The sequence below is a fragment of the Phyllopteryx taeniolatus genome, chromosome 4, assembly GCF_024500385.1.
Source record: "Phyllopteryx taeniolatus isolate TA_2022b chromosome 4, UOR_Ptae_1.2, whole genome shotgun sequence".
In the NCBI taxonomy this organism is placed as follows: domain Eukaryota; kingdom Metazoa; phylum Chordata; class Actinopteri; order Syngnathiformes; family Syngnathidae; genus Phyllopteryx; species Phyllopteryx taeniolatus.
In genome coordinates this window covers 9,673,194-9,698,922 of record NC_084505.1, presented here as the reverse complement: position 1 = coordinate 9,698,922, position 25,729 = coordinate 9,673,194, and the positions used below count along the sequence as shown (strand labels likewise).

The window sequence follows — 25,729 nt, the reverse complement described above, 5'->3', positions numbered from 1 at the left end:
AAAAAAGTTGAAGAAAAAAATCAAAAATGTTTTACTGTACTTTAGTCTCCATCTATTAGTCAGATTGATATCTGTTGTGGAAAAACTTTAACACGCGCACACAAATGTACTTTCGTTTTAATTCTGACTCTGAAGAATGCACATTGAGGATGAGGACAAAATTTTCTATTGATGACTATATTACAGCAGGCGTGCTAACAAGGCACCCAAGTGGGTCCTTCAGGCGCGCTGAATACCTTTAAGACGCTCGTAACTGATTGGTCAATTCCCGTTACGTTGTTTGACAAGAAAAATACTGGTCCGAGCCCGGGTTTGTGTTGAGTCGAGCAGTCCATCAATTGTCCATTTTTGTTACCTGGACATCGCAGACATGGCAAACGTGGCCGAAGAACGATCCGAAAGATCCGATGGGAAGATTGTGAAGATGGAGGTCGACTACAGCTCAACTGTAGACCAACGTCTCCCGGAATGCGAGAAAATGGCTAAAGTAAGCGGCTGTGAAAGAGGCCACCTCCGGCTGAGTCATGGTGTTCGGTAGCCTAACGAGTTTTCTAGCATTTAAGCTAATGTTACACTCCTGAAAGATACAAATTTACTAAGTGATACAAATACATTGAAACAAACAGCTTGTAGTTACTAAAATGTCGAACTTCCACGAATCGTCCAGCGCCTTTCATTGTGCCTTCAGTGAGTTTGTTTGCAATGAAGCCTGCTAGCATGCTACCAGGCTTCGTGTCCATGTAGTGGTCGACACACGAGCAACAATCATAATTTACTTGAATAAAAGTTTATGGTGTACTATTGCGTCTACGTGTGTCAAATGCTAATAATGTGTAAGCGTGTGACCTAAAATCTATGCATTTTCTTCATCAGGATGGCAAGCTGCAAGAGGCAGTTGAGAGCTTGTTGTCATTAGAGAAGCAAACTAGAACGGTAGGTCTTATTGTTAAATTAATAATCTGCTGGATAGCACTTAGAATATTATAGTGTGAGAGTGTATAGATTGTGTGTGTGTGTGTATATATATATATATATATACACACACACGCACACACACACATTTCATTTGAAAGTATATTAAGTGAGAAAAATGGTGATTTGTTAAATACTTATTTCAGCTGCTGTGAGTGTGCGTGCGGACACACACACAGACCCTTTCCAAAAAAATAGAATATCATGGAAGTTTATTTCTATAATTCAATTCAAAAAGTGAAACTTTAATAGATTATAGATTCAGGGTCCACAATTTAAAGTATTTGTTTATTTTTACATAATTTGGGCTACCAGCTCATAAAAGCCACAAAATCAGGAATTCAAAAAAAAAAAATATTGTGAAGAAATCAGGCCATAAATGTTTGTAAATGAGTGTCACACAGTAATCTACTAAAGTCAAAGCACCTTCACAGGTTTCCCCAGGTGTCATTAAATTGCTTCAGTTTGGTTCAATTGTCTCAGTTGGGTTCAATATGGGGAAGACTGCAGACCTGACAACTGGCCAGAAGACCATCATTGATACCCTCCATAGGCTGGGTAAGCCACAAAAGTTCATAGCTAAGGAGGATGGCTGTTCATGGAGTGCTGTGTCCAAGCATATGAATGGAAAGTTGAGTGGAAGGACTACATGTGGCAGGAGATGATGTACCAGCAAAAGAGATGACAGTGGGCTTCAGCAGATTATCAAAATGAGAAGATTCAAGAATCTAGCAAAGATCCAGAGAGTGGAATGAGGCAGGAGTCACATCTTCAAAAACCACGGCATTCAGACGCATCCGGGAGATGGGATAAAACTATCAGGTTCCTCGGCTCAAGCCACTTCTGAGTTTGAGCCTACGTAGGAAGTGTCTCAACTGGGCCAATGAGAAGGACTGGACCTTGGACCACTAGAAATCTGGGCTTCCTTAACTCCCAGGCAATGTCATGGCGCAACGAGGCAGTGATTAAAGCAAAAGCTACCCAACCAAGTATTGAAGATTAACATCGTTTTGAAAGTACCATATTTTGATGTGACCCTAATTTCTTTTTTTTTCTACAAAAACTGCTGACCTCGCCTCGGGACATTGTGAGTCGGTGGGGAGAATACTTCGAAAACCTCCTCAATTGTACCGACACACTTTCCCATGAGGAAGCAGAGTCTGGGTTCTGTGAAGCGGACTCTCCTATCTCTGAGGTTGAGGTCACCGAGGTGGTTGAAAAGCTCTTTGGTGGCAAGGCCCCGGGGGTGGATGAGATTCGCCTGGAGTTCCTAAAGGCTTTGGATGTTGTGGGGCTGTCTTGGTTGACACGCCTCTGCAACATCGCGTGTATATCTGGGACAGTGTCTCTGGATTGGCAGACTGGGGTTGTGGTCCCTCTTTTTAAGAAGGGGGACCGGAGGGCGTGTTACGACTACAGGGGGATCACACTCCTCAGCCTCCCTGATAAGGTCTATTCAGTGGTGCTGGAGAGGAGGGTCCGTCGGGAAGTCGAATCTCAGATTCAGGAGGAGCAGTGTGGTTTTTGTCCTGGCCATGGAACAGTGGACCAGCTCTACACCCTCGGCAGGGTCCTCAAGGGTGCATGGGAGTTCGCCCAACCAGGCTACATGTTTTGTGGACTTGGAGAAGGTGTTCAACCGTGTCCCTCTGGGAGTCCTGTGGGGGGTGCTTCGTGAGTATGGGGTACCGAACCCCCTGATACGGGCTGTTCGGTCCCTGTACGGCCGGAGTCAGAGTTTGGTCCGCATATCCGGCAGTAAGTCGGACTCGTTTCCAGTGAGGGTTGGACGCCGGCAAGGTTACTGTTTGTCACCGACTGATTCTGTTCATAAATTTTATGGACAGAATTTCTAGGCGCAGCCGAGGCATAAAGAGGGGTTCTGGTTTGGTGGCCTCAGTATTGCATCTCTGCTTTTTGCAGATGTGGTTCTGTTGGCGTCATAAAGCCGTGATCTCCAACTCTCACTGGAGCGGTTCGCAGCAGAGTGTGAAGCGGCTGGGATGAGAATCAGCACCTCCAAATCTGACATCATGGTCCTCAGTCGAAAAAAGGTGGCGTGCCCTCTCCAGGTCGGGGTTGAGCTCTTGCCCCAAGTGGAGGAGTTCAAGTATCTTGGAGTCTTGTTCACGAGTGAGGGAAGAATGGAACGGTAGATTGACGGGTGGATCGGTGCAACGTCTGCAGTGATGCAATCTTTGTATTGGTCCGTTGTGGTGAAGGAGCTAAGCCGAAAGGAGAAGCTCTCAATTTACCATTGATCTATGTTCCTACTCACACCTATGGTCACGAGCTGTGGGACCGAAAGAACAAGATCCCGGCTACAAGTGGCCGAAATGAGTTTCCTCCGCAGGGTGTCCGGGCTCTCCCTTAGAGAGATGGTGAGAAGCTCCGAGTAGAGCTGCTGCTCCACCGCATCGAGAGGAGCCAGATGAGGTGGCTGAGGCCTCTGATTCGGATGCCTCCCGGACGCCTCACTGGTGAGGAGTTGGGGGCACATCCCACTGGGAGGAGACCCCCGGGACGAGCCAGGGCTGCTACGTCTTTCGGCTGGCATGGGAACGCCTCGGGATCCGCCCGGAAGAGCTGCATGAAGTGGCTGGGGAGAGGGAAGTCTGGGCGGCCCTGCTAAAGCTACTGCTCCCGTGACCCGACCTCTGATAAGCGGTAGAAAATGCATGGATGGATGGACAAACTGAGAAGTAAATGTTAAATCACCATTTACTTCACAGTATTCTAATCTTTTGAGTTCCTAATTTCGTGGGTTTTATGAGCTGGAAGCCCAAATTATGTGAAAATAAACAAATACTTTACATTGTTTTAATTGTGGGCCCTGAATCTATAATCTATGAAAGTTTAACTTTAACTAACCCTAACCCTGTGTGAAAAAGTAATGGCCCCCTAAACCTAATAATTTGTTAGGCCATCCTCAGCAGCAACAACTGAACTCAAGCGTTTTCTACAACTGGTAGTGAGTGTTTCAAATCTCTGTGGAGGTATTTTGGCCCACTCTCCCCTGCAGAATTGTTTGAATTCAGCAAAAATTGAGGGTTTTCAAGCATGACCGGCCACTGCATTTCAGTCAGATTCAAGTCCGGACTTTTAACCAGGCCAACCTTAATTTTTTTTTACTTTAGACTTGACTTTCTGGTGTGTTTTGGATCATTATCCTGCTGCAGAACCCAAGTGCGCTTCAGCTTGAGGTCACAAACTGATGGCTGAACATTCTCCTTCACGATTTTCTGTTAAAGAGCAGAATTCATGGTTCCATTGATCCAATTAGTATCTAATTTTTAATGATATAAATAAAAAGTATGATGATAAATACTGGTTAATTATTTAACAGACAATTTCTCAGTGGACAGTTTTGTTATAGTGAGCATATATTATTGCTGCAGCAATAATACTGTGTTGGAGGTACAATACACATGTAAATATTGGATGGACAGGGATAGAAGTGCATGGTAATTTGAAGTTGTCCTTTTCACAAAAACTTGTGGGAAAACACATAAAAACTACTAAAACCTATTGAAGGACTCAGCCAGCAAGAAAAATATTTTTTTCCTTAAATGAAATCACCATTTTAAAACTGAATTTTAAGTCCACTTGGGTTATATTTGTCGGATATTATTTACATTTGTTTGCTGCTCTGAAAAAGTCTGATTAAAGTGGAGAAACTATAAAAACAATAATTTGAAAAGGGGGCCAATACCTTTTCATGGCACTGTATAATTGTATATGTATAATAAAATATGTATATATTTTTTATATTTTGCAAAGGCATCTGACATGGTGTCCACGTCCAGAATCCTTGTGGCTGTGGTCCAGATGTGTTATGCAGCAAAAGACTGGGATGCCCTGAACGAAAACATTATGCTACTTTCCAAAAGGAGGAGTCAGCTGAAACAGGCCAGACATGATTTTTCCATCCAAGTCCCTTTCTACCAGTCTAGCCATTCAATACAAATTTTGTTCAATACTGTTTTCTATAATATACTTAGACATTGTTTAGTGCTCTCTCAATGTTTATCAAACATTTATTGCTAAACCCCTAATGTGTTACACTGTCTCTCATTAGGCTGTTGCAAAAATGGTGCAAGAATGTTACAAGTACGTCGATTCTGTGACTGATTTGACCATCAAGCTGCGGCTCATTGACACTCTTCGGACGGTGACTGCTGGAAAGGTTTGCCATGTGCCAAATAATCATTTGCATCATATTCCACTAAATAAGAGGCACGTGAAAGTGTCAACTAAACTTTTCAAAACAATGCACAGCAAACTCTAGTTATTGAACGGGGTTAGGGACCAACCCCTGATGTGAATAGCAAAAATTCCTGAGTAGGAGTGCCACCTGAAAATGTTTGTAATTGCTGATATTAATAGATTAAAACCTAAATATACCCATGACCCCAAAACAGTCATTTCAAACTCCTTTTATTATTTTGAATATATAGGTCGGGTATTTTATTTTGTTTTAAAAAAGGCCCTGGAAGTCTATGTCACTGCTTCACAACACGGAAAGATGCAAGTCACCTATCAGTGGTGTCCTTAGGCCTATTTTAGGGGGGCTTTCTGCTTGAAAACAACCTGTTTTCTTCATGGTAACTTCCAGATAGGCTCGTCTCATGTTTTTCTTCTTTTATCACCATAGTTCTTTGTGTGAGCATCGCAAAGGGTAAAACACAGGCAGCTAATCCTTTCATTCTGGCTGAAATTAGGTGGTATGAGATGCACTGATGGTTTGCGTGATATGCTGATGTCACACCTTTACACTCATAGTTGGTTGTCCAATATTTGTGATATTTAAAGGCATATTTTTCCTAAAAATGTATTTTGGTCAAAGTCAAAATTGAAGTTACTATTATGGAGGTTCCACTGCATTATTTTTAATTCCTCAAATGGTATTGCGTCATGGTGGGAAAATGTTGGCATTGCTTTTTAAGTTTTGAAACACACACACTCTTCTTTGCAGATCTATGTCGAGATTGAGCGTGCCAGGCTCACAAAGACCTTGGCTAATATCAAGGAACAAAGTGGAGACGTAAAAGAGGCAGCTTCGATTCTTCAGGAGTTACAGGTTAGTGTCTAATAACAGGATTGGGCTTAGTAGTTGTTGCTAAATGTCTTTTGGTCCACCTGAAACAAAATAATGAACCATTTGTGGGCCTGATCAGTGTTTATTTTTAATTTTTTTTAAAAATGATCTTAGGTGGAAACTTATGGCTCGATGGAGAAAAAAGAAAAGGTGGAGTTCATATTGGAACAGATGAGACTTTGCGTTGCTGTCAAGGATTACATTCGCACACAGATCATTAGCAAGAAGATAAACACCAAATTCTTCCAAGAGGAGGGCAGTGAGGTAAGACACTGACACAATTAGGGATTTAACAATGTAGTACAGTGGTACCTTGAGATGCGAGTGACTGGACTTAGGAGTTTTTCAAGATACGAGCAGTCATTCGGCCTTATTTTTGCTTTGACTTGCGAGCGCAAACTTAGTGACGGTCAACTCAATTCATTCTGGGTCAAAAAGTTTTGCATGGTTTAAACAAAGGGTGTCCAAGTTATGCACATCCATTTTCTTAGCAGCCCGCACCATAGACTAAATGAACATTTGACTCTGGGTTCTTTAGAACCGGTATCAATATCAAAACTATGAACTAAAAGGAAATGTATGTGGAACTAACCCAATTGACTTAATATTCATTAATTGTTTCAGCTAAAAGTTAAAGATAGCATTGTTAAAATCATTATTTGGGACTGTTTTATCACAGCAAATGGCTTATGTGCAAGTTTAAACCTCACTTCCTGTTTTAAGCTTGTTGCCTTTTATTTTTAAATCTATGCCCCGGAACTCAGCATTTTGGCACATAAAGTAACTTCACGCGGCACAAGTGATATTTTTATTTTTTTTAATGCATGGAACCAAATGTTATAAAACGCTGATTCCTTTCCCTACCCACCGATGAGGCACAAGTTTAGTGTTTGTGATACTGTGAGACGTTTACCGTAGTTTCTCATGTATAATGCAATTTTTTTCCCCAAAAAATATTTTCAAAAGTCAATAGTGCACATTATACATGGGTATAGTGGCAAATGGAAAAAAAAGTTCACATTTTATAAATGTATGCTGCCATCTAGTGGTTATGAAAAAGCTGTACACTTTCATTCCAAAATGCCACCGCCAACTAGTGGTTATAAAAAAGGTGGAGCCACTTTCATTCCAATATGACGGGGGGGGGGGGGGGGGGGGGGGTACGTATGACTGCATATATGGACAGCATAAGTCTACATAGCCTGGCAGAATTTGTGAAATATATAATTAATATAACTGATTAATGCACAAGAACCATCATTAATTTCTTTATGGTTATGTTTTGTTTAATAATAATGCTTTTCTGAAATGCTTGACCGTTTAATTTGAATCCCATTAAAATAAAATTAAATGTTTCCCCTGGTCCTTCATGTTTTCTTTAAAGAATTATACCCATCTTACAAATTCTGCCTGGGTAATCAAACATATGAGCACAACTGTGTTTTCTAAATTACTAAATAAAAGTAGGGCTTTGCATTTCAAAATAAGAGCAAGTAAATTAAAACAAGGATTACTTGTTCAAATAAAGTGCTTAACTTCAGAATAAGTCTTTGAAAAAATACAGATACTTAATGTTTTGATCATATGGGTAGAAGCAAAATCATGCATTGGAAAAATTCACTATACATGGGTAGAAGAGTTTTCCAGAATTTTGAGGTCAACTTTGGTGGTGCGCATTATACACGAGAAATTATGGTATGAGAATTTTGTCCCAATTCATTGTGATGTACAGTTGCTATGGTGAAGCTTTAGCTCAATGTTCAGCTTTTTATTTTCTTTTCATCAGCTCTACATTGGTTTGAAGACTAAAATAAATGCTAATAGCCATCAGGGCAAAAGTGCAACAAACCGTTTACCTTGGTTGCTGTCTCAGTGTTTGCATAGACATTTTATTGTTTCACTCACCCAATTGACTGATAGTTGACTTCACTGAAGCTCTGCGCAGTGTAGGCTTGAGGCTCAGAGCGCGTCAGACGCTACACATCATGAAAAGCCTCCTTTGCAAAATGTCATCTTAATTCAAGTGTTGCACTGAGGCGACTGGTCATTAATTTTAACAAAGTTAAGGGACACTTTTGTTCGCCGCCGTTGGGCCACAAGCACGTCTTCGTGCGCGTTCTTCTTCTTCGTTGGTTTTTGCCACTTCGTATTCTGGGCTGGAGGTCTAGGCATCGAAACTGGGAACCGAAATGTTTCAATTTTAACGATTCCGGGAGAACAGTAACGTTAGTCCCGGTTCCAATCGGTTTTCGATTCTCAATGTCCAAACTTAATGGTCACACGAAGCATAAAATAAAGAGAATTACAAGTTGTGTATGTAAAACATCTGCAGCTTTGCCTTAGGAATGTCAGCTAGCTTAATGCTAACGAACAATGACCAAATGAAATGGTTGGCATCGACAGTTGCGGTTTTCGAACCCTTTAAAAAAACTGATATTTGAATGTATATTCTGGAACAACATATAGACAGATATTACATTACTCACAGGCATATTCTTCATCCTTGACAAAAAATGACTAATATTACACCAACTTACTGAGTGGTGGTAGAACAACAGCAGAAGTCTGTTCTTTGTTGTTTGTCTATACAGTAGTGCCTACTGGTGGCCAAGGTGGGCACATCAGAAGGCACAGCATATTGATGGATGAAACGTAGAGGACGAGGCACATACTGTCTAATGCTTTAAATTGTATTTAATTATTTTATCACCCTGTGTTTTTATAAAGTACAATATTATAGAGTGCTATTTTTCCTTAACAAAAAACAAAAAAAAACTTCTTTTCACGACCATAAGCCGCACCGTATTAAAAGGTGCAGTCTCAGTTACGGGGTCTATTTCTGTATTTAACAAAAGGCGCACTGCATTATTGGGCGCAGGCATGGTAAAACATACGCTGCTTAAAACATACGGTAGCATGCATGCACGCGAAAACAATGTTTTTAAAAAGGGAGCGGGAGGAAAACTGAGTTCGGTTGTACTTTATTGAAGTATTTAATGTACTCACGTTTTTTTTTTTTTTTTTTTTTTTTTTGATCAATCCTCATCCACAAATCCATCAAAGTCCTCATCTTCTGTATCCGAAATGAACAGCTGGGCAAGTTCTCCATCAAACATGCCGGGTTGTCTGAGTCAGTCTCGTTGCCGGGGGGCTGTTCAGCAATGATGCCGGATTTCGCGAAAGCTCGGACAACAGTCAAAGCAGATACCTTAGCCCAGGCTTCCACAATCCATTCACATATGGTGGCGTAACTCGCCCGGTGTTGCCTCCCATTCTTAGTTGCACTTGGTTTTTCACAGCGGCTGTGAGATGGGCACGCATGGAGTCACAGATCAACAGGGATGGTGACACGTGGAAAAAACCATCCGGTCTCTTTACGTACACCTCACTCAGCCACTCTCTCATTTTCTCCTCGTCCATCCAGCCCTTTTGATTGGCCTTAACGATGACTTCGGCTGGAAACTTTTCTTTAGGCAGCGTCTTCCTCTTAAAAATCACCATAGGTGGCAGTTTCTGTCCATTACCATGGCAACCAAGCACAACAGTAAAAGCCGACTTCTTGTGCCCCGTTGTGTGTATCGCTAGCATGGTGGTCCCCTTCTTCTCTACTGTGGGGTTCACTGGGATGGCGAAAGTGAGTGCCACCTCCTCCATATTGGTAATTTGGTTGGGCTGGATGTGTTTTTCGGCAATCTTTTTACTTTAGCAGGAGCGGAAGATGGCCATCTTTTCCTTGTAATCCCCCAGAAGTTGCAGCGCCACGGTAGTCCTTGCCCGGATGGAACGAAAGCACCAAGACGGACCTCCTTGAAAATGTTCGATTTTCATTTCTTCTGCGAGCATTATTGCCCTCAGTCGAATGGTGACTGTAGAGACACTTCTCCCGGGTGTTCTTTGCTCATTAATCCATTGCTCGAGTTGGCCACCTCACCTTGTTTCCGCAAAAACTCAGCTTCGTCGTCTTGACTTGGCGAAGCTCGTTTTCCTGCTTCCGCCACTTGCGAACCATGGATTCGTTGATCTTGAATTCTCTCGCGGCTGCTTCCTCTGCGTAACTGACAGCTTGCAGTTTAAACTGTGCTTCGTAAGCGTGTCTCTTCGTAGGTGCCATTTTCGGGGGTCCTTAGCCAAACCGATGTTGTTTTGCACAATGGACATACCGGCGCTATATACCTACTGGGGGCGTGCCTTTAGCGTCGTCCTTCACGCGCACCCTTCCCCCTTTTAACGTCTGCATGCTGTCCTCAGTCATGTCCGCCTTTCCTCTATATAAGCAGCATGTCACTAGGAAATGCTCCCAGTCAGTCAAGCGGAGTGCTAATCAAAGTCTCACAACATTTACAGATTTTGGAACTCTGTGCACTCACAAGGCGCCCCGTCCGTTTTGTAGAAAATGTAGGACTTTTAAGTGCGCCTTATGGTCTGGAGTGGAGATTGGGAGGCTGGAACGCGTTAATGGCATTTCCATTCATTTCAATAGGGAAAGATGATCTGAGAAGAGTATTTTGAGTAAAGATTGACTCGTAACAAATTAAACGATATCAAGGCACCACTGTATTGTGTCCAGTATAAAGAACGAGTATAGTTGTGTTTTTTGTTTTTGTTTGCATGGTTTAAGAAGGGCTGGTTTAACTGATTTGACTAATGGCAAACACCAGGGTGTTCTTTGCTATTCCCCAAAGTCAGCTGGGATAGGTTCTAGCGCAACCATGACCCTAATGAGGAAAAAAGTGCTATAGAAAATGCATGCATGGATGGTTTAACTGAAAACCATCTTTCCCATGTACAATTTAGGAACTGAAGCTGAAGTACTACAACCTAATGATTCAGGTGGACCAGCATGAGGGTTCCTACCTGTCTATCTGCAAACACTATCGGGCCATTTATGACACCCCATGCATCTTGGAAGACAGCAGCAAGTGGCAGCAGGTACATTCATGCTACACTAAACGTAACTGCTCTTGATATTTATATTTTATTCTCATGAACAAATGTGTGCATAAACTTAATGTGTTTCAGGCCCTGAAGAGTGTTGTACTATATGTGATTCTCGCCCCATACGATAATGAACAGTCTGACCTCGTACACAGAATCAGTGCAGATAAAAAATTAGAAGAGATTCCCAAATACAAGTAAGTGACCTGACTACAGCAGTGCATCTGGAAAGTATTCGGACAGCTTCACTTTTTCCACATTTTGTTACAATGGGTCAAAAAAGTATTTTGTCAGCCACCAATTGTGCAGGTTCTCCCACTTAAAAAGATGAGGGAGGCCTGTAATTTTCATCGTAGGTATACCTCAGCTATGAGAGACAAAATGAGGAAAAAAAATCCAGGAAATCAGTCTGATTTTTAAATAATTTATAACCCCAATTCCAATGAAGTTGGGACATTGTGTTAAACATAAATAAAAACGGAATACAATGATTTGCAAATCATGTTCAACCTATATTTAATTGAATACGCTACAGAGAAGAGATATTTATTGTTCAAACTGATAGTTTGTTTTTAGCAAATCATTAATTTAGAATTTTATGGTTGCAGCACCTTCCAAAAAAGCTGGGACAGGGTCATGTTTACCACTGTGTTACATCACCTTTTCGTTTAACAACATTCAATAAATGTTTGGGAACTGAGGACACTAATTGTTGAAGCTTTGTGGGTGGAATTCTTTCCCATTCTTTCTTGATGTACAGCTTCAGCTGTTCAACAGTCCGGGGTCTCCGTTGTCGTATTTTACGCTTCATAATAGCCTTTAAAACGTGGAAGGCATATGCACGAACTGTTGTAATTCTTACACCGTTTACTTGATTTGGCTATAAATACCCTCAAATTAAAATTGAAACGTGCAGTTGAACCACATCCTGTTTGTTTCATTTCAAATCCATTGTGGTGGTGTTTAGAGCCAGAAAGATGAGAATTTGTGTCCATGTCCCAATATTTATGGACCTGACTGGAAGCATACAGCAATGCTGCTAGTAACATAAAGATAAACTTTATGCATGAGCTGAGCTCATTCACATATGATTAGTAATAGACCTTTGTTGAGCCAAAGCACCTACTTTACATTAGAAAAACCTCACGGTCAACCAGTAAACAAAAATATCAAATGTATGAATTTACTGAAATAATAAATCAGGCCTGTTGGGTTGAGTGGAAAGACAGAAGCCACTCCTGAGTAAAACGAACATCCAGGCAGCCCGCCTGGAGTTTGTCCAAAGGCAGCTGAAGGATTCTCATACTATGAGACAACATTTTCTGATCTGATGAGAACAAATGTGAACTATTTGGGGTGAATGCCAGAGATTGTTTGGAGGAAACCGGAAGCCACTCATCTCTTGAATGTATCATTCATGAGATGTTTTCTGTGGCAGAAACTGGGAGTCTAGTTAGAATTGAGGGAAAGTTGAATACAGCAATATCCAGAGACATCCTGGATGAAAACCTACTCCAGAGTGCTCTTGACTTCAGAAAGAGTCACAGTTCATATTTCAGCAGGACAAGGACCGTAAGCACAAAGCCAAGATATCAAAGGAGTGGCTTCAGGACAACTCTGTTCTTGAGTGGTCAAGCCAGAACCCAAACTTCTCTGGAGGGATCTGAAACGGGCAGTGAGAGGTGCTAAAAAGAGGGAATGGGCAAAACCAATTTTGACTTGAGGCAGACATTACAAAGTATAGAGCAGGGGTGTCAAACTCATCTTTGTCATGGGCCACATCGTAGTTATGACTTCCCCCGGGGTGGCCGCTACGACTGTGAACGACTGTGAACCCATATAAACGAAAGATTACCTCCATATAATTACATACAGTATGCACAACACATTGATGAATAACCAGTTTTGAAATCAGAAGCCAATAAAAACATGTTTTTCAACTATTACATATCTTTTCAAAGGGGGATTGGTAACAAAAAAATGCTTGCAAGTATCTGTTATTACACCAGAACACAATTTGCAATTTTGATTTGCTTTCACGGGCCACATAAAATGATGGGATCTGGCTCCCGGGCCACTAGTTTGACACCTGTGGTATAGCGCAAAGGCTATGAATACTTATGTACAAGGTGATTTCTTATTTTTTCATTCCAAATAAATTTGCAAAAATGTTCAAACTTCATGTTGTTAGTGAAGGGTGTTGTATGTAAAATTTTGAGGGAAAATCTATTAAATTTTAGAATAAGATGTAATACAATGTGGAAGAGTGAAGTGCCCTGAAAACTTGTGTATGTCCTTAGAAGTGCAATGTGAAAGCCATGGTCTAATTGTGATCAATCTCTAGGGACCTCCTAAAGCAATTCACCACCATGGAACTTATGCGCTGGGCGGCCCTGGTTGAGGATTATGGGAAGGAGCTGCGAGAGGGCTCACCCGGGAGCCCCGCTACAGATATTTTTTTGTACTCTGAGGAGGGGGAGAAGCGGTGGAAGGATCTGAAGAATAGGGTGGTGGAACACGTAAGTCCAGAACTTGAATAAGTGACATTGACAACAGTGGTTTTAGCAATCCACACATGAACCATTAGCCTTCAGTGAGCCCGAGTTTATTGCAGGGGATGTTAAACATGTAAAAACACATTTTTTGAAGTATTCCTTCCTTGGCACCTGTTCTCACTCATGCTTGCACAGTTCTCCAAATAAGTGACAAAGCGTGCTTGCTTTAAGCAGTTTATTTGTCACTCCCAGTTTGTTTACAGTAAAACTGACATAAAACAACAGAGATGATTATTGTAATCAAAGACACAATGTGATACCACACTGAAGGTGTAAAACTGAATTCAGATTTTCCCCTGTTCTGTAAAAACACATAAAAAAATTGCTTGTATATTGTGACAGCGGTGGAACATTGTAATGGGCATGCAGGTTCCACTTTTTTTTTTTTTTTTTTTATTTACATGTGGACACAATTGTTGTATCCCTCTGTTAATGAAAGAAAAACCCACAGTGGTCACAGAAATGCAGGTGCATGGTGCATGCACGCAATTGGTCATCGCACTGAGCTGAGGAGGGGTGGCAAATACCCATAATTATACAGCACGAGTTGAGAGGAGGGAGGGAAATGAGAAAATTAAGAGTACAAGGATAGACTGATGGACAAATATAAGGAATACTCTAGTCTCTGATGAGCTCCTGCCCCAAGTGGAGGAGTTCGAGTATCTTGGGCTCTTGTTCACGAGTGAGGGAAGAATGGAGCAGGAGATCGACAGGCGGCTCGGTGCAGCGTCTGCAGTGATGCGGATGTTTCGGTCCGTTGTGGTGAAGAGGGAGCTAAGCCGAAAGGCGAAGCTCTCAATTTACCGGCTGATCTACGTAGGTGGGAGCATGGTGGTGTGGGACTGCTTTTCACCAAATGGAACTGGTAAGCTTCACATTACTGAAGGAAGGATGAATGGGCAAATCTACTGAGACATTCTTGACAAAAATCTGCTGCCATCTACGAGGATGATGAAAATGAAACGAGGGTGGACATTTCATCAGGATAATGATCCAAAACATAATGCCAAAGAAACTATTGGTTTCAAATAAAAACAATAAAGCCGCAAGAATGGCCCAGCCAATCACCTGACTTGAATCCAATTGAAAATCTATGCAAATAACTGAAAGTCAAGGTCCATAAAAGAGGTCCACGGAACCTTCAAGATTTTAATGTCAGGTGTGGGAAGTAGCTGAACCCAAGAGCAGGCGGAGGCTGATGTAAAATGAACAGTTTATTGAGCAAAGGTTATGGAAGTGGTCCTGGATGTGTTGACAGGCGGCGGCGCGGACAGGTGGCAGGCAGTGGGCAGAACAGAGGGCTGGCAGGAATGACGTGGGTCAGGAACACTGGGAATGAGGAGACACAAGAGTAAGGAGGGAACGAGGAGTTGAGTAGCTTACATCAGTACGGTGGACTGTGGTACCACTAGGAGAGGCTGCAATACTTTGGCGATGATTTCCGGGAACAGGCAGGCTTAAATGTAGGTGGTGATGAGGGTTGATTGGAGAGAGGGGAGGGGAGGGGAGATAGAGGGCGCAAAGCGCCATCCAGGCGCCAAAACGGTACTGCAGGGCAGTACATGACATTGAAGACTGCTTGTGTGGCGGAATAAGCCAAAATCACACCAGAGCAATGCATGCGAATAGTTTCTCCATACAGGAAGCGTCTTGAACCTGTCCTTGCAAACAAAGGTTTTTGTACAAATTATTAAATAAATACCAGTTGGTGTGTTCAATACTTTTTCCCTGTGTCAGTTCACATCATTACACACAACTTAATTCCTGAACTTATTAGTTCTTCTTTCTTTGTATGTATGGATTACTTGGGTTGTTCCTAACATCTGGTTTAATTTTCATGTCACTAACAGCTGGAGTAATTTTCATGTCAATAGCACCTTTGGAAATATATTTAGTGAGAAAAATGGTGACAAGTTAAATTCTTATTTCAGCTGCTGTATAAGTTTTTGTCATCTGCATAGCTATGATAGTCAACGTTAAGGTTCTGAAGAATTTGACCCGAGGGTAGCATGTACAGACTGAACAGGAGGCGTCCAAGAACGGACCCCTGAGGGACCTCAGGTCATTGCCATTCGATGAGATTGAATTCTTCCAATATTTACGAAATAACTCCTTTGCTCCATATTTTTGGCTCCTGGACAACATTGTAAGGAAGAAAAAATAAATTTGGCCACATTTCCTAGAATATTAACAGTGCTGAAACAAACCTCCAACGGTATATGTTTTTTGGTATTGAGAGAGATGCATCAGATCTACTTCAGCAACCCTTTTTGTGGTATACTGAAGACATTTGGGGTTCAGATCAAAAGATGAATATATGACAAAAGTTCAGAATTCTAGCTTTTATTTCATGGTATTTACATATAGATGTGTTTAACAACTCAGGACAGAGCACCTTTTGTTTGAACAAAACCACTTTTCAAGTGAGCAAAAGTATTGGAACATGTGACTGATGGGTGTTTCTAGTTGCTCAGGTGTTGCCTTTTCGATAGATTGTATGAACATTCAGATTGTGCTTGTTTTTGGCACGAGGCAAGGGAGGCCTGCAGTTCTTTCGTTGTCCTAAGTTCTTTTGTGGCCTCTTGGATGAGTCATTGCTGTTCTCTTGGGGTAATCTTTGTTCCACTCCAGGGAAGGTTCACCACTGTTCCATGTTTTCGCCATGGGAGGCGAAATGACTCTTCTTATGGTTCGCTGGATTCCTAAAGAAATGGCTTTTGTAACCCTTTCCAGACTGATAGATGTCAATTACTTTTTGTCATTTTGTTTTAGCTTGTTTAGATCCGATGTCCAACTTTGTCGGGACAGATTCTGTCCAAGTGATTTCTTTATTGAACAGGTCTGGAGGTAATCATGCTTGGGTGTGATCAGTGAAAATTAGCCAAATTTAATTCTTGATTTAACAAGGGGAATAATTACTTTTTCACACAGGGCCAGGTAACTGAATAGTTTTTTTTTTCCTTAATAAATGAAATCACCATTTACACAGGCTCAACTGCAATGCCGGTAACAAGGGAATGTGGCGCTTGCAGTTTGCTCGCTTGTCAAAATATGCCCCGTCGCATTTTAAGTTCACTTGTATATTTGTCTGTCTACATTTTATGATCTCAAACATTAAAGTGGGGAAACTATGCAAAAATCTAATAATTTGAGACTGGGCCAATACTTTTTTCACAGCACTGTACCCATCACTACTTTTGAAACCCATATGCTCAAGAGAGTACAATGACTAATTACAATTGCATAATCAGAAAATAAACGTTGATTTTGATGTAGGTCTGTTAACAAATGTCTTTTCTTCTATACAGAACATAAGAATAATGGCCAAATATTACACCAGAATAACAATGAAGAGGATGGCTGGGCTCCTTGACCTCTCTGTTGACGTAAGCACTGATTAATGGGGTATGGGTGTCTGGTGGGGCTGCAACCATGTGTGCCAGCAACATGGTTGGCTGTGGTCCACCTGCCGTTTTTTTAAAAACTCATGCATTTCTATGCAAATTGTATTACCACAATATGAGATCAAGCACAGGTAGTTCCATTAGCGCACACAATTCTAAATGTTATCCTTATTTAAATTGTAAATAAACACATCTTCCCAAATTTCAATATGCTGTCAGGAAAACTCTTACATTATATATTTTTCAGGAATCCGAGGAGTTTCTCTCCAGCCTCGTTGTGAACAAGACCATCTACGCCAAGGTGGACCGTCTGGCCGGAATCATCAACTTCCAGAGGCCCAAAGATCCAAACGATCTACTAAACGACTGGTCGCACAAACTCAACTCCCTTATGTCGCTGGTCAACAAGACCACACATCTCATCGCCAAGGAGGAAATGATCCACAACCTGCAGTGAAACAACAATGCACTTTTGTTTTAATTTTTTGTTTTTGTTTTTTTTTTGTTCCCCCCCTCCTTCTGATGGATAGTTTTTCAATATACAAGGTGTTGGCTGACAAAAGATCTGCAGTACTGTGCAAACACAGCAACACAACTATGTTGTTGTTTTGGCCTTTAAACATTGATAACAGGACTGTTGTATACTCCTGTCACACCTGCTTCCTGGCTTGTTAGAGCTGACAGTTTACTTGTTGAAAAAATATAATAAAAAAATAAATAAACTCCCATTTGTGTATTAAATGTGTAATATCGTATTTTCGTGACAAACAAAATAGTAACAAACAAGCTACTAGTTGCCTTAATATTCCAGATACATCGGCAAATGTGTAAACACAGTGGTAGACTAGAACATATTGAGAGTTGTTTCCCAAACTTTGAACCACTTTTACTTTAGGAAAATATCACAAACAGTACATACACCATGCGAAAAATAATTTTGTCTCAATTTACTGAAATGTACTTTCAGTGTGAAATCTGCCTGGTTGACAACTGCTATTTTATTGTATGATTGGCAAATGGTAGATACACAGGTCAATTATACATAATTTATACATGCTTAATTATGCTTGTCATGAAAGGTCACTGGTATGGATGGATGAACCAAAATGTATTTGATCATTTTGTTGTATATAATACTTCTTGGATCAATTAAATGAAAAGTGGCAATTTTCTTGCCTGGTGATCTCTCACGGCGCACTGCCTGGGAATCACTAATTTGGAGCAAATTATGATAATTTGCGCTACGAAACATAAAGCATGCTCTGTGATCGGCCGGTGACAAGTCCACGGTGTATCCGGCCTCTTGTCCAATGTCGGATGGGATAGGTTACAGCACACCTATGACCTCATGAGAACAGTATGGATAGATGGAACTGTATTTTGCTCCCAGTGTTGCAGTGAACCTACATACCCAGGCTTATATTTCCATTATAACAACCAAATATTTGTAGTTCACAAGCCTGTTTTTTTTTCTATTTTTGTTCGAGAGAGGGAAGCAAATCCCATAGTGTGGCTTTGAGTTTTTTGAACAAATGAATGTCACGCAACAACGCGTATTCGCGTACGCACGCACCCTGCAACCTTCAGATGATTACGTCCCATGATCCTTTGCGCGAGTCTGACAAGTGGATCCAAGATGGCGTAGAAAGTAAAGCTAGGTAAGTGTTGACTTCCCATTTTCAGACCTTTCATTTTCTTTTTCATTTTGAGGCTGGTGTAAATACTTGCTAGTTTCCAACATTAGTAAAATAAAGCATGCTTGGATTTTATGCATGGACAACAGTGCGATGTCATATGAATAATATACGCCAAAATACCTTAGCGGAATTACAGGCCCGAATCCGTTTTGTTTCGGCCAACCCAGCTAGCTAACCTAGCCTGCTAACATTTACCCAGCAGCCTGCTACTCTTTTTTTTTTTTTTTCGAGCTTTCAAGCTTTGTGCTGCGAAGGTGCATATTTTGACAAGCGAGCAAACTGCAAGCGCTGCGTTCCCTTGTTAGCGGCATTGCAGTTGTGCCTGTGCAAACGCAGTGGAATGGAGACATTTTTCGAGCCTTTGAAACGTCACCGTGACCGTTTGTCACAGTCAAAACAAGTTTGCCCGACCAGAGAAAAAGTAAGCCTTACCCTAGCATCCTTTAATTATGAACTTTATTCTGATCTTCTCAATTAGCTCAGATTTGTCGGTTAGTTTTGAAACGGCGTCAGAATAGTGTGTTTAAATGAGAGTAACTATATTTTTACCATTAAGGTAGCTGGTCCGTTGTTTCAACCAGTGCAGTGATGTTTTTTGTTCTGTCCCCTGTGCAAGCTAGTCTCACACAAAACATTGGAATTCTCCCGCGGAATCAAACTATTTCTGACCGTACCAGTTTTACCATCTTAAAAGCATGTCTATCCCCATATACTAATAAAAAATGTACTTGTGTTCTTTCATATCCTTTACCTTCTCACAGCAACTCCATGGCTACTAATGTTTCCCTAATCTTGTAGTTGCATTATGCGTGTATACAGAAGTGATTGTGATGTTTACTGTAAATTATGTACACCATCAACATAGCCAATTCAAGCAATGCCAAAACTTTAACTTACACATTGATATTCCATGCACCAGCCACATTTGGTCGATCTGCTAAATTATTTCATTCATGAACTGTATGAATGAACTCAGCCTTTCATGAAGAGTAAGTCTCCATCCATCCATTTCCCTCCGAGGTCGGGTCACAGGGGCAGCAGCATTTGTTTTCAAATCTATAAATATGGTTGTCGTTTCATCATTCCCCTGGAAGCGTAAATAAAATTTTTATTAACCTGTTTGGTTTGCAATGTGACAACAACACAACAAGTGTGCAATATTTAATATCACACAGTACTTGGCTAATAAACACATTGTTTCAACCAAAACTGCATGTTGTTTGTTTTGAAGCGAGAGAGACATTTTTGTTGCAGGGCTTGTATTTGATCCCATTACTGTATTTTCGCGACCATAAGGGCACCGTATTATAGGGCGCAGTCTCAGGTACGGGGTCTATTTCTGTATTTAACACATACATAAGGCGCACTGTATTATTGGGCGCAGGGATGGTAAAACATACGCTAGCTTAAAACATACGGTAGCATGCATGCAAGCGTATGTTTTTAAAAAGGCAGCGGGAGCAAAACTGAGTTCGGTTGTACTTTATTGAAGTATTTAACAATGTAAACAGTGAGTTCGGTTGTACTTTATTGAAGTATTTAACAATGTACTCGTTATTTTTTTGATCAATCCTCATCCACAAATCCATCAAAGTCCTCATCTTCTGTATCCGAAATGAAAAGCTGGGCAAGTTCTCCATCAAACATGCCGGGTTGTCTGAGTCAGTCTCGTTGCCGGGGGGCTGTTCAGCAATGATGCCAGCTTTCGCGAAAGCTCGGACAACAGTCAAAGCAGATACCTTAGCCCAGGCATCCACAATCCATTCACATATGGTGGCATAACTAGTCTTAGTAAAGCTATGTTCGCCATCTGTCATCCATCGCTCCCACGCCACTCGCAACTTTACTTTGAACACCCTGTCCAGCGGTTGGAGTTCCTTCGTCTAGCCTCCCGAAATTATGGCAAGCTCCGAGTTCATTTGCTGCACTTGGTTTTTCACAGCGACTGTGAGATGAGCGTGTATGGAGTCACAGATCAACAGGGACGGTGACGTGAAAAAAAAACATCCGGTCTCTTTACGTACACCTCACTCAGCCACTCTCTCATTTTCTCCTCGTCCATCCAACCATGATGTCCTCAGTCACGTCCGCCTTCCTCTATATAAGCAGCGTGTCGGCAGGAAATGCTCCCAGTCAGTCAAGCGGACCGCTCATCAAAGTCACACAACAACATTTACAGATTTTGGAACTCTGTGCACACATTAGGCGTGCCACGTTATAAGGCGCCCTGTCCATTTTTGAGAAAATGTAAGACTTTTAAGTGCGCCTTATGGTCGTGAAAATACGGTAAATTGTGACAGTGTACCAATGAAATATCAACAATAAGTTGAATAACTTTATAGGATTGTCGCATGTTTTAACATTTTGAGTTCGAGAGGCATTAAACCAATTACACAATGAACTGTAAAGGAAGCAGCTGTTGCTCACATCATAACATTCTTTGATCCAATGGCGCTTAGCTTATTTCTGACGTGCCTGTTCCAGAGGCCCACTTGGTCAATAAATAACCTGCTTTATGGAAATGAAAACGTATGTATTGACACAGTTGTATTTAAGGATGACCTCAAACAAATGACACATTTTTCAGTCGTTGTCTGCTGTTGGTTAGTATGTTTGTTATGGCTGTGTTGCGTTTGTGTTATCACAAATGGTGTTTGTGTAGCGTTCTGCCTGGTCTAACATTATTATATTTGCATTTCTTTTTTATTTGTGTACCATGGTAATCAAGTTAAAATTTGTTGGCTGTTGCTCTCAATGTGTGACTAAGTCTTTAAAATACAAAGGCCTGAAGAAAGCAGTTTTATCAGACCTAAGGTCCATCCATCTATCCATCCATTTTCTGAGCCACTTATCCTCACAAGGGTCACGGGAGTGCTGGAGCCAATCCCAGCTATCATCGGGCAGGAGGTGGGGTACACCCTGAACTGGTTGCCAGCCAATCGCAGGGCACATATAAACAAACAACCATACGCACTCAAATTCACACCTACGGGCAATTTAGAGTGTTCAATTAACCTACCACGCATTTTTTTGGGATGTCTGAGGAAACTGGAGTGCCCGGAGAAAACCCACGCAGGCACGGGGAGAACATGCAAACTCCACACAGGTGGGGTCGGGGATTGAACCCCAGACCTCAGTACTGTGAGGCAGACGCTCTAACCAGTCGTCCACCGTGCCGCCCAGACCTAACATTTTTTATTAAATAAACCCATTGTTCTTCATCTTTCTTTGATAACAGAACCATAACAGCCTATTGCGGTCTGAGTTCACAATCCTAGAATCTCAATAACATATGTGTTTAGGTGAAAGCATCCTTGCTGTCGTGAGTGTTGTTTGTCCTTTTGACTCATGATGGATGACAGCCTTGTTTCAACCAAGTGGTACAGTACGGTTCAGTTGGGCATTGACATTGAAAAAAAAAAAGTTTCCCATGAAAATCAGATTTACAATGAACATTTTCTTCCCTCTCCATATAAAGAAAAACCAATAAAAATGACAAAAATAAGTTTGGTGGCACGGTGGGCGACTGGTTAGCACATCTGTCTCACATTTCTGAGGACCCGGTTTCAAAGCTGACCTCGGCTGTGTGGAGTTTGCATGTACTCCCCGTGTGAGCATGGGTTTTCTCCGGGTACTCCGGTTTCCTCCCACCTCCCCAAAACATGCATTGTAGGTTAATTGAAGACTCTAAATTGCCCGTAGGTGTGAATGAGTGCGAATGGTTGGTTGTTTATATGTGCCCTGCGATCGGCTGGGACCGGTTCAGGGTGTACCCCACCTCTCGTCCAAAGATAGTTTGGGCAGACTCCATTACGCCCACGACCCTAGTGAGAATAAGCGGTACGGAATGAATGAGTGAATGAATGAATAAAACCAGTTTAGCTTTTGGTTTTATTTCTGACACCAAACAAGCTTTTAAATATTCAAAGCAAATTCTCCACAGAAATTCCACAGAATTAATAGAAATATTTTTTTTTCTTAACAGGTAATACAAAAACAATTTGATGAATCCCTCCGTTTGCAACATACAACCAGAATTATATCATCATCTTTGGCAATGTTTAGTGTGGTAGACTCTGTGGTTGCCTTCCACTGGTCTCCTTTCTTGTGGTACCCTTTTTTTTTTTTTAAAAATAGTCAATAAATGGGTAGTGAAAGTCCCTAAATACCAACTGATTCACTAAGATAGCAACAGGGACTCTCACTTTGTAAACCAGCTCCTCTCTGTTCTTGCTTCATAACAAAGTTATTAAAACCTTTGCACTTGACTCTGTGTTTGTTATGAAATTAAAACAAGACAAATTAAGCAGGCAATCATTGCAGTTAGGGGTTTAGCCCCCACCCCCACACACACCCTTGTAATTTTCAGACGCTCATATGTGATGTCACTCGGGGGGGGGGGGGGGGGGGGGGACATTTGGTTTTATTCCCGTGACAAATGTAGCACCATTGATACGGATGTGTGTAAAAAGAAAAGCTGTTTGTGACTTGTGGCTACGAAGCCACGCTGTTGTAACACGTGCAGAATGTGGTTTAGCATTGTCTTGCTGAAATAAGCACGGGCGTCCATGCAAAAGACGTTGCTTGGATGGCAGCAATATGTTTCTCCAAAACCATCATGTACCTTTCAGCATTAATGATGCCTTCACAGATGTGTAAGTTACCCATGCCACTGGCACTAACACAGCCCCATACAATCACAGATGCTGGCTTTTGAACTTTGCAACCAATAACATTCCAGATGGTTCTTTTCCTCTTTGGCAAAGAGGACACGACGTCCACAATTTCCAAAAACAATTTGAAATGTGGACTCGTCGGACCACAGAACACTTTGTCACTTTTCATCCGTCCATCTTAGATGAGCTCGGGCCCAGAGAAGCCGGCGGCGTTTCTGGGTGTTGTTGATAAATGGCTTTTGCTTTGCACAGTAGAGTTTCAAGTTGCACTTACGGATGTAGCGCTGAATTGTATTTACTGACATTGGTTTTCTGAAGTGTTCCTTAGCCCATGTGGTGATATCCTTTACACATTGATGTCGGTTTTTGATGCAGTGCCGCCTGAGGGATCAAAGGTCATGGGCATTCAATGTTGGTTTTTGGCCTTGCCGCTTATATCCAGTGATTTCTCCAGATTCTCTGAACCTTTTGATATTATGGACCGTAGATGATGAAATCCCTAAATTCCTTGCAATTGTACGTTGAGGAACATTGTCCTTAAATTGTTCGACTATTTTCTCACGCACTAGTTCACAAAGAGGTGAACCTCGCCCCATCTTTGCTTGTGAATGACTGAGCAATTTTGGGAAGCTCCTTTTATACCCAATCATTGCACCCACCTGTTCCCAATTACCCTGTTGACCTGTGGGATGTCCCAAACAGGTGTTTGATGAGCATTCCTCAACTTTCTCAGTCGTTTTTGCTAACTGTCCCAGCTTTTTTGGAACGTGTTGCAAATTAATGATTATTTGCTAAAAACAAAGTTTATCAGTTTATGATTACTTGCTAAAAACAAAGTTGATCAGTTTGAACATTAAATATCTTGTCTTTGTAGTGTATTCAATTAAATATAGGTTGAACATGATTTGCAAATCATTGTATTCTGTTTTTATTTGTTTAACACAACGTCCCAACTTCATTGGAATTGGGGTTGTACTTGTACAGTATGGGTACTTGTACAGTATGGGTTACTTGGGTTGTTCGGTGAAATTTTCATGTCAATAGCACCTTTGGAAATATATGAAGTGAGAAAAATGGTGACGTGCTAAATACTTATTTTAGCCACTGTAGGTACGTGGTGGCTACTCCACTGGCCAAACATAACGGCGTACTAGCCTGTCTGTGACGCGCATATGTGGTGCGCATGTACACGACAGTGCTGTTGATAATAGTGTACCTTATCTGGAAGAAGCACTCAATTATGTTGCAGCAGGAAGCCAATCATATTGCAGCGGGTCGCTATTAACTCAAATGGAATTCATAACAATCATGATCTCTCTCTCTCTCAGTGTAGGAGGAGGACATTGCAGTGGAAAAAAACTTTCTACTTCCACTGCAGACTTTACACCGATATTTAGCATTTTATGCTCATCGCCATAATTCACCGACCATTGATCGGCTCCGCAAAAGACATTTACTCCGCGTCGCCATTGTGCACAGTATATTTTGAATCCAAAAGCTTGCTTATTTTCAGTCTTGTCGCGTGTCTTTGACATACTACTGTAAATATCTGATGGCCAATAAAGTGGTGTGGGACAGACAACGCGTAACTACAAAACAAATTTGCTCTTTCACCATTGCACTCTGTCAGACTACTGCAATAAAATTTTGTATTCCGATACCACCGCATCCCGCTTTTTACGATCATTGGGCTTTAGCTTGTCAACTCAAATGCGACCAGATACACTCGTTACCGTGGCGACGACAACAAGAGTGGATCGCGCCGACTGTATTATAACAACAAAATGGGGCAAAATGTGTGTTGGTGGTCACCGGTGTTCGGGATATTACGTTCATTTAAGGCTTGCTTGAGGTATATTCACGTACTTTTAATACGATACCGCTCGAAAGCAGGCAACAAAACGTTATGTCGCCTAGCAAGCTAGTGCGAGCACTAAGCGTCGTGCGTAAACATGCTGCCGTTCTGTCGAATCATGCTCTAAAGTTTCGGTGTGGGTAATTTAATTACAATAAAGTAATTTTATTACAGTAAGTTAGCACCCATTATTTCTGTCATGTTGTAATATTGGTTTGACCTGACTGATTAGAATACATGACCTGACTAGAGCAGTGATTTCCAACCTTTATGGAGCAAAGGAACATATTTTACAATCTCACTGCACACCAACAAACAAAAATTTCACAAAAAGTGGCTACATTAATTACTATATGTACTTCCTGCCATCTAATAGAAGACCATTCATTTGTTCTGTCTCACTATGCCTCACTGGCATAAATAGATGAACAAAGATACATCATTTATTGTAAATATTATTTTTGTAGCAATTAAGTACACAAGTACATACGGTAAATGAACAGGTCATTTAAATAGAGACATTGCTCCATCTTGTGA

The 25,729-nt window shown here is 41.4% G+C and overlaps 2 protein-coding genes across 2 annotated transcripts in view; both read left to right on the top strand.

Annotated features, from left to right (window-relative positions):
- The first annotated feature begins 260 nt into the window (after window positions 1-260).
- On the top strand, window positions 261-17,690 carry psmd12 (proteasome 26S subunit, non-ATPase 12). The gene is made up of 11 exons (XM_061769335.1): window positions 261-487; window positions 874-933; window positions 4,753-4,881; window positions 5,051-5,158; window positions 5,948-6,052; window positions 6,185-6,334; window positions 10,865-10,999; window positions 11,090-11,202; window positions 13,350-13,524; window positions 16,869-16,946; window positions 17,212-17,690. Exons 1-11 carry the CDS (start codon window positions 371-373, stop codon window positions 17,419-17,421), a joined length of 1,380 nt encoding a protein of 459 aa, XP_061625319.1. The 5' UTR covers window positions 261-370; the 3' UTR covers window positions 17,422-17,690.
- An 800-nt stretch (window positions 17,691-18,490) lies between these two features.
- helz (helicase with zinc finger) overlaps window positions 18,491-25,729 on the top strand; it is a 121,430-nt gene continuing 114,191 nt past the window's right edge. The window contains exon 1 of the mRNA XM_061769332.1: window positions 18,491-18,622. The gene's annotated coding sequence lies outside the window, so the exon portion shown is untranslated. The remainder of the gene's footprint in view (window positions 18,623-25,729) is intronic.

What these genes read in the sequence shown, in the direction of transcription:
- psmd12 (XM_061769335.1), top strand. Translation starts at nt 371, where the DNA reads ATGGCAAACGTGGCCGAAGAACGATCCGAAAGATCCGATGGGAAGATT. An exon ending in TAGAGAAGCAAACTAGAACG is followed by an intron (nt 934 to 4,752) that starts GTAGGTCTTATT and finishes TATTTTGCAAAG; the next exon opens with GCATCTGACATGGTGTCCAC. An exon ending in GGACGGTGACTGCTGGAAAG is followed by an intron (nt 5,159 to 5,947) that starts GTTTGCCATGTG and finishes TCTTCTTTGCAG; the next exon opens with ATCTATGTCGAGATTGAGCG.